Raw genomic sequence first — 10039 nt, forward strand, 5'->3', positions numbered from 1 at the left:
CGGGGGGGCGGTGGAGGAGGGGAAGCGTGCGCGCGAGCGGCGCGGAGAGGAGAGGAGAGGAGCGGTGGAATGAAATTTTTGGGTGGGGAAAATTTTGAAAAGCGAAGGGTAAAAGGCGCGCGCCTATTTGTCCTAAATAACTGTAAATATGGGCCACGTTAGGGCCCAATACGTGGCGCATTTGGACACATGGAGGAATTTCCTCTGTTCACTGAGTTGGGCCTCCGTTTGGCCCATTGCTGAATGGGTAGCTAAACTACTGTATTTTGGTTGGGATTAGGAGCTAAAATTGTTATGGAATTTTATCTCCTTTTAATATTTCTACTCCCTCCATTTTATAATGGAAGATGCTTTACCTTTTTAGTAATAAGAGCATCCCCAACGGCTCATCTAAATTTGGTCATCCATATCTTCATTTGGATGATTATCTAAAACACTTTCATCCTTCATATTTATTTGTACCCCAGCAGATCATGGCATCCTCTATATCTATTTGGAGGATTGGAGAGAGAACATCTAAATATAGAGTTTCTCTCTCATAATATGGATGACATCCAAAAATAGATGATAAGATAGATGTTCTGCTGGAGCTCAACTTTTACTCTTCATTATCTATTTCTAGGATGGATGAGCTGTTGTGGATGCTCTAATGTTTAATCATCCGTCTTATTCAACAGATTATGGAAACATTATTTATTTTGCTTATGACTTACTTTATTATCAAAAGAACTTTAATCATGACTTGTTATTTTATATATTTGTATTAAATTTTTGAATAAAATGAATGGTCAAACATTGCAAAAAAAAAAGTTAACCATATTACATTATGAAACGAAGGTTATATATATGTGTAATAAAAAGAGAGCTCTACTCTTTTATCTTTGTGTTTAGGGACAGGGGATACGGATGATCTACTATGGAAGGGAATGGAACGGATCCGATGATACACTAAAAATTTGTGCATGTAATCGTTGGCCGACCAACCAAACCATTTGAAAATGATTACAGATAAAGAAAATGAAAATTAAAATAGGGAGATATAGAAATGAAAATGGTTTTGTTCTTCTACCAACTGTTTCCTTTTATATTTGCGTGGAAATCGGGGGCGAAGTTAGAAAGAAATAGAAGGGTGCCACGGGTATCTTAATTTGAATCAGATGAATAAATATATGGTGAAAATTTATAAACTTTAGTTAAAAATTTTTCTAAGGGGTTCCTGAGAACCCCCTTCCTTCAAGCAGCTTCGCCACTGGTGGAAATTGCCATTTTATTTGTATACAGCATACTCTCTTCATGTATTTTTACATGACACCGTTAACTTTTATATTTACGTTTAACCATTTGTTTTATTTAAATATATATAATTATTAATTATTTTGTTATAATTTGATTTATTATTATGGGAACTTTAAGTATGACTTATAATTTTGCATATTTGTATAAATTTTTTAAATAAAATAAATGATCAAACATAAATATAAAAGTCAACGGTATCATTGAGAACGAGGAGAAAATACTAATTACCGTGTTTCTCAATACACTTGTGCTTTTGACTTATGCCTCCATTTGGCCCATAGATAGATGGCCATCAACTCCTATACTAGGCCTTGTTTTGTTTCGAGTAGTTTTGAGTATGTAGTTCAACGGGGTACATCGCAATTTGCATAGCGTAACTATATGAACCAATGTGATCATATCTCATATTATATTCATGCTAGGTTACATATATGATCTTATAGTTCAGAATTTCCTATATAAATTATCGGTTTCCAATCCACGCAAATACGACTTTGTCCGTATGGTTCATTTTCAAATTTCTGATATTCTCACTATCGTTTTTCCCCCTAGATCCATTGGTTTTTATTTCATATTCAAGAAAAATTTTGATTACGGAAAAATTGAGGTTGTTTTCCTTCCGTTTTCATCGATGCTTTAGTAATCCGCTTAACTCTAAAATACTCCGTCCGTCTAAAATATCATTTTTAGCATACCTCGTTTATACATATACATATTACATATACAAGTCTATTAAGACTAAAAGATCATTCACTTTTTCGAGCCTCAATGTATTTATTTCCTAATTAATTTTTCAAACCTCAATACATTTGTTCTCTATTTTTTTCCAAAATCTAATATATTTATCTGCTACTTTACCAAACCCTAATACAATGATTTCTTAAAAATAAAGTTTCTACGAGACATAAAACAAAGCTAAAAATAGAAATCCTTCTAGACATAGACAGTAGTCACGAGGAACGCATGATAATATATACCCGGTGAGGTACACTAGCTAATTAAGCGCGGTCGGCTAACCATGTATGTATGCATCGATCGGTTGGCAACAAGTGCAGCAACTTGCGTTTGTCGCGTACGGAATTTACTACTCCTCCTATGGACGGTGTGCACATTTTCCTTGTCGAGGGACCAATCGATGGAGTAGTGTCCCTTGTCCCTCCCTCTGACTTTTTTGTGTGAGCAGCCACGCCTGCCATTTAGCGTTCATTCAGGCTGGCTGTAGTGCAGTACGGCCGATGTCTTCCTTCCCTCGACAACGTGCACCACGGGACGACGCACGAGGCCTGTACTTGCTTGCGGTGCACCACCCGGGGCGTCACGGCTGCGTTCGATTTACCCGATTATTCTCATGTATTATTTCCCCCGCAGAAGTGGAGCTAGGATTTAATGCTATTGATGTCATCTCTATTATATCATTGAATTATTTTATAAATACACATTAGAAAATATTAATTTATAATAGAGGTGGCCAAAGATCATTGGTGTCGTATAACCCATAAAATGGGGCTGGCTCCGCCCCTGTTGTTCCCTGCTTACGTGTATATATTTTTTTAACTGTTAAATAAATATGTGTGATGTGTCTTAAGCGGCGGATCCAGGCCTAGGGCGGTTAAAACTCAAGCTGTAGCCTGTGATCCAAATCCATGTAAATTATGTACAAATTTTATAAAAGAATTGAATTTTTAAATAGTTAGAACAAGATACTGGCAACTTTCACCCCTGGTTTTGTAAATACTTTTATATAGATTTTTAAACTCTATAGTAGTTATTTTATTTTTTATATTATAAAATAGGTAACATTTTATCTTTAAAAAACACACAGCCGTACTAACTCAGCACTTCAACAAATTTATAGTCCGTCCTCATTAACCGCTCGGGCATCGACCCGAAAAGAATTTATTTAGTGTTTTTCATAATCTATTATTAACCTTCTTTCGTAATACTCCCTATTCCAAGGGGAAGTCGAATCCCCGCTGCCTCCTTGAAAGAGAGATGTCCTGAACCACCGAAGATAGGGGCATCAATAGATGATAGTGTCGTATACAATGGGCTCGTTCGAGAGACACTATTGAGTTCAACTTTCCTCTCTTTTTTCACGCGCACGCTTCACGAACTGCTAAATGATATATTTTTTGCTAAAAAAGTTTATACGAGAGTTATTGTAAAAAATCATATTAATCAATTTTTTAAGTTTTTAATAGCTAATACTTAATTAATCATATACTAGTAGTCTTTGTTTGGTTTGCGTGCACTGATTACACTCCTCCGCAACCCCTCCTGCGAACGAGCCCAACCTAGTGCCCCTAGATATTTTTTTCTCCTGTGGCAGCAATAGCAGTGAAGGTACCTCAGCAGTCAGTAGCAGAAAAAACGTGATGAGAAGAGCGGGGGTTGGTTAGTTCCAAAAACTTTTTCTAAAAAATCATATCGAATTTTTAGATATTTAAATAAAGTATTAAATATATATAAATATTAAAACTAACTACACAGTTATGAAGGAAATAGTGAGACGAATCTTTTAAGTCTAATTAAGACGTGATTAGCCATAAGTGCTACAGTAACCAACATATACTAATAACGGATTAATTAGAGTAAAAAGATTCGTCTCGCGGTTTCTAGACGGAATCTGAAATTTATTTTGTCATTAAACTATATTTAATATTTAAATGTGTATTTAAAGTTTTGATGTGATATTTTTATAATTTTTTTTAACTAAACAAGCCAAAACAAAAGATGATGCGTTCTTCTTCCCTGCTATACGGCGGGCGCGCTACGGACGCTGGTCACGTGCCTTCAACTCGGCGGCTCACGTGTTGCAGCGGTGGTGTTCTCACCAACAACCGCGAACTGGTCCGGTACTCTTGAACCAAACTTAACTTCTAGACGATATATTTAAAAAAACATAATTTATAATTATCTAGACGGTATATTTATAAAAAAACATAATTTGTAAAATAATTATATATATATTCTTTAGGTGGTGGTTAACATATGTTCAAACCAATCTTAAAAAAAAGATAATGGAGTATTAGAAAAGGTGCATGCACATGTGCAGTAGGCTTCCATCAAATAAGTATAAATGATTACTTTTTAAAACATAAAAATAAATTAATATGGATTTTAAGCAACTTTTCTATATATATTTTTTCAAAAAAAAAACCACCAGAAACGAACTCAGCCTTATACTGTCTAATCTGCAATGCGGATTACTCTCTCCCTTCAATGCTCCTTTGAAACACAGATACTGTGAAAACACGGTAATAAGGTGCCATACTCAATGAGTTTCTACGTGAACTAAAAACACAGGAATATTTGTCTCCTCACGTTAACAAACTGTAACATTGTTGTATTCTTCTGTAGTTGAAAGATTATCTAATATTTGTGATAGTTATTTAATAATATAAACGATAAAGTTAATTACCATAGAGTTGAAAAGCTATTTTAGAAAGCTGAGATAATGACTTGTATAAATAAACCTTTTGAAAAAACATTGTTTAGTTGTTCGGTAAGTGTATGCATAAAAACCTAGTAAGTAGTTGAGAATAATCTCTATACAAGGTGTTCGTTAAGTTAGATTGTTATCGGATTTTTCCTCGGTTTTATATACACGCTTTCCGAACTATTATGTATCGTATTTTTTATAAAAAAAAACTATATAAAAGTCTATCATCTTCCCTTTCTAAATACATTTTTTACTTATAGTATGTAATTCCATTATTTATATTAATAGTTATCAAAAAATCAGATAATCTTTCATCATTCATCTAAAGCGTAAAAGAACACAACTAAGAATGCAGATGTACGTAGTATATTTGTCCCCTGCTTTAATAAGCTATAGTGAATTGATTGCTCTAAGATGAGTTCTTTGTAGGAGAAATATCATGCGCGAAAAATAAAATCTTTTTGGACAAAGGCGTACCAAATACGACCACTATTTGAAAATATACACATTTCTAAATTGATTAGCAAATATTAAGGTTGAGAAATAAAAACAGTTAGCCTCATCTTTTGACATGTACTAAGCGTAAGCAAAAGGATTTAGTGATGACTAAAAATAGTTTATAAACAAAATTTTTATACATATTCTTAGTGTTCTAAGATGACAGGTTGAAAATGAATTACAATGAAAATAATAACAAAATCCAAATTTAAGTTTTAAAATTTGATTTTGTCTTGTAAGTATAAGCATAAGTAAAAATATGAGTTTGTATGATGCCCCTATAATTAATAAAGAATAGATAGTGGTGGGAGGATACGTGGGAATAAAATAAGAAGGATTTTTATGTAAAGTAATTGATGTGATAAGTATTATTGTAAATAATATCATAATGCTTACTTTTTGAAACATTATTTGAATCCTAGAAATATTTATATTTTAGAACGGAAGAAATATACTTTCATAATACGCATATCTGGTATCAGAACTATTGTCTTTTCATAAATTTGGTTAAACATGATATTGTTTGACTTAGGAAAAAACATATTATTTCAATTCGGAGGGGGGGGGGGGAGGAGCTAGCTCCACGCATGAATCATACATCTATGAACAGTGAGGTTCTTTTTTGCACGTTCATATTTATAACAGGTAGCCCTCTCTCACTCTCTTGATCTCGATCTCTCGAAAGCGAGGTACGATCTTATACTGACCTTTGCATTCCTGCAAAACTGGGAGCATGCTTTTCTCATGAAGTTAGGGCACATTTAAAATAGACTGTATGGTAAACTCTTATATATATGATATATATCAACAACAACAACAAAACTTATTTATTAGGATACGTAAGCGAGATATGATTTCTTAATTAATAAAATAAAATAATTTTTTATTACCCAACTTTCTTTTTATGCATCAAATTTTTTAATAATAAATGCTAAGATTTAAATCTAAATTGTTATCACGTATAACAATGAATTTTCTCTCTTCTTCTCACTTTTCTTTATGTCACTAAATTTATTTATGGAGTAAACTAATAAACACTCATATGTGCCCATGTCATCCATACATCATCGTCCATACATGGCTAGTCAGAAGTACGGACTCCGACTCGTCCAATCACACGGTATTGTCTTTTTTTATCTATGTTTATGTAAATTGAAATTTTAAATCTTAAATTTAGAAATAATTTTGAGCTTTCTCATTCTAATTTATTTTTTATCCTTTGTTTTTATATTACTAAGAACATGTGTATTGTAAAAGTTTTTTTACAAATTATTTTGTGTTTATAAATATGTGGTTTGACTTTTTTTTCACGAGCGGCGGTCTCGTAAGGCTACAGCGACCGGATGACATTCACATGTTAGTGTTAGTAATAGTACGGACACGATGAATTTAACTGTGTTTGGTGCGACGGACCACCGAGTTCTACCGAAAATCCGTAATCGTCGTTGTCGCATTTACCAGTCGACAAATGCGGAATTTGCTGGAAGAAGGAGCAACGCCAAACGTGTATTGTTTCCTAGGAGCACGGTGCCCTTCTGCAGTAAATGGGAAAGTCTTTTAGCACAGGGGATAGATACAACCACTAAAACTATAAAAATATTTAACGATATAGATCAATATAAAATATATTACTCTAGGAATATGTATGTTTGATTTCACTTCTATAAATCGTAACAAAAATAACAAATATAAATATGAATATGTGTGATAGTTTTATTTTTTTATAATGGTATGGATCTAATTAACTCTTTATAATAACGGTATAATAACGGGTAGAAGTCGATATGGCTTATATTAAGATATATTGTCAAACTTTTTTAATGTTTCGAGGATCATTTAGATGACATATCCCAGAACTACATATTTAAAGCCAAATATCAGAAAACTATGAATTCAGCACTAAAATTATCCCAATAATTTTAAATCCCTATCACGTACATCGTGTTGGAGCTATAAACACTGTAGTTTTGGGATAGAATTAATAACAAACCTATGGTTTTATGATAATTCTAGATACTCAATATAAAATCCATAATTCAACGATAAACTAGATACTAGATCGAGTACTTTGATACAACTGTTTGAATCTATAATTTTATGATAGTTGGTGAAAGTATATATAGTTTTATGAAATTTACTCAAGAAAAGCATAATGCCACAGCATATATCATGTTTAGTTTTGCACCCGTTACTTGTAGTATAATTTAATCTAGACCGCTGATCTAATTTTATTGTACGACTGTGATTAAATTATACTACCAACAATTTTCGGTGTAGTAGAATTCTGAGAGAGCAATATCGTCTTTTTTACTGTAATAGTAAGTGGGCCTTGTTGGGCTTTTTTTATCCGTGCATAATGTGATAAAAAATAATAAATACAAATCTAATACTAATCAAAGTACGAAAATAACCTTTTAAATCAATGGATGAGATTAGTTCTACTGACAATATTATACTACAAGTAATATGTACCGAAGCGTTACTCTTTCGTTTATGTTTATACTTATAAGCTAAATGTTAAAATTTAACCTTAAATTTAGAATTGATCTTGGGATTTTTTTTATCAAAGTTTATTTTCAGCTATGGCTTTTAGATCTCTAAGAATACATATATAAAAATTTTATTTACAAATTATTTTTCATTTGTAAATATGTTGCTTGTTTTTTACACGAAAAACCCAAACAATCGTGTATCCTGTTTAGTTACGGAGGGAATATTGAAGGAATGGGAATGCTAGCGAAGACTAACAGGAGTCACAGCCTAGAGAAATGGAGAACCAATTAGCCTAGCTACATGCTATCTTCAAAACACAAGCAGAGACACAGCAATGCCACAACAGGTTCAATATTGTCGAAATCAAAAAATTTCAAAGGACCATATAACTGAAATTCTGGACAGAAATTCAACATTTGTTTTACTGTCTACATTATCTTTCGATCACAATTATAAAAAGACAGATGCTCCAGTAATAAGCAACAAGGAGCCAAAATAATAATGTAATTTTAAACGGCTAAACCGAGTGAGAAACGAAGAACTTGCACACACAGCGTTCATTCCCTAAACATGCTGAGGCTGAGGTAGGTAAGCCAGCCTATACAGCCAAACTGCAGTGAGCATACGGCTCCAGCAGCAAACATCAGGGAGAACAAACAACCTGTATGCTTATACTTGTACATATTTCAGGATGCCAATGGCCAGGCAGAACTAACCACCAGCTTAGTACTTCCTAACTTCTCACCGGTACTAATGCAGTATATAGAGTAATTAACCACCTGTGAATTATTCTTGCTTTGAAGCTACGGAGAAAATACACTATCAGTAGCATCCACGAATCTCATCAGTCATCACCACAGATCAACTGACAATGAGCTCACATCTCCTGCTTTATTGTCACCTCTTGGCCGAACCCAATCCAAGATTTGTCAACGCTAGCTTGCTTGGACGGCGCAATAGCTTGGTATGGCGCATTCGCATTAATCCTGAAGTGGAAGAGAATAGAGAATTTTAGGGCCATAAGCTTGATCTGACAGCCAGCTTTTTAACAGCAAAGGTAAGTAATATACAGATAGAAGTTCTGAAAGCCACTCTCAGTTACCTACCTGCCCTTTCTCTTCTCAAGAAACCTGTGGAGTGAGTTCCTCCTCGCAATCGGCAGATCTGTAGCAAATCAAAACATTTAACCTTTGTTAGAGATTTCTTCGTTGTTTCACATGCAGATATGTAAACAAGTTGTCAGTGTAGCATAGTAGACGTAAATCAGTTGTAGCATAGTAGACGTAAATCAGTACTGCGATGGTAAAACTGCAAAAGAAAAAAAGAACATTTTTTTGTACCAGGAAGATTGTTCTGTGCGGGTCGGGGCGTTGCTGCGGTGCCGGTGTTCTTGTCCACGCCATCGCCTGCGCTTACGATTTGTAAGAGATCCTTGACCCTGGCGGACGGGAAGTTGTCAAAGACGACAACTTTTCCGCCGTAGAAGATGGTCAGCTGCTGAGCCTGCTCTACAGCTGCCTCCCTGGAAGAACCAAAGATTTATTTGCAGCCAAATTAGCACTCCTCCAAAGATCCTTTTATTATTATTATTTCTCTCTTTACTTTGTCGTCTAAATGTGTTTGACAAACACGCTAGTTGCAGACTTGCAGTGCAGAAACATGTTTTTATCCTTTTATGTAGTGCATTTTTTTGGGGGGTAAGAACAGTGGAGCATTTGCTTGAGAGTAGATATTTTACCTTGCATTATTTTCATCACTTTGCCGGTCGGCTGGTGGCTTGGGAGGCGGTTCAGTGCCAGCTTGGCGCATGGAATCTGCCGGGTTTGGTTCTGCGGCCGGCGTTTCGAGCCCTGACAGCAGGTCCATGGTGGTCGGCGGCCGGAAATCCCCTGCAAAGATGAACAGCGGCGCACGTGTCTGACGAGCAACTCGAAGAATACGCAGATAATGGCGTCTACGACTACGAGCACGAACTGAGCAGCACTGGCAAGAAAAGAAACTAAAGACCAGCTAGCTGACAAGGCAGGTGCAGGCGTGCGTCTATTACCTCCAGCTCCGACGGTGGCCGGCGCCGGCGGCGCACCGAGGCCGAGCCCCTGCAGCCCGCCCTTGTTCTTCTCCTTGAGAAACTGGCTGAGGAGGCTACAGGTGACGGCAAAGCTGGACTTGTCCTTCACCGCCGCCGTCGCCATCGACCGGCCGGCCATCTCTCCTCCTCCTCCACCCACCCGACTCACCCAAGCCGGCCGGAGCGGCGCCCTCCTCCTCCTCGGCTCCTCCTCTCTCTCCTCTCCTCCCCGACAAGCTCCC

General features: G+C 35.7%; 1 protein-coding gene across 1 annotated transcript; it reads right to left on the reverse strand.

The window, feature by feature from the left end:
• Positions 1-8228: 8228 nt before the first annotated feature.
• Positions 8229-10039, reverse strand: LOC102700736 (protein TIFY 10c-like). The gene is made up of 5 exons (XM_006660597.2): positions 9777-10039; positions 9468-9618; positions 9070-9251; positions 8836-8893; positions 8229-8715 (listed from the first exon to the last, which is right to left on the reverse strand). The coding sequence occupies exons 1-5, from the start codon at positions 9934-9936 to the stop codon at positions 8607-8609; spliced, it is 660 nt and encodes a 219-aa protein (XP_006660660.1). The 5' UTR covers positions 9937-10039; the 3' UTR covers positions 8229-8606.

Source organism: Oryza brachyantha, chromosome 9 (assembly GCF_000231095.2).
Source record: "Oryza brachyantha chromosome 9, ObraRS2, whole genome shotgun sequence".
NCBI classification, from domain to species: domain Eukaryota; kingdom Viridiplantae; phylum Streptophyta; class Magnoliopsida; order Poales; family Poaceae; genus Oryza; species Oryza brachyantha.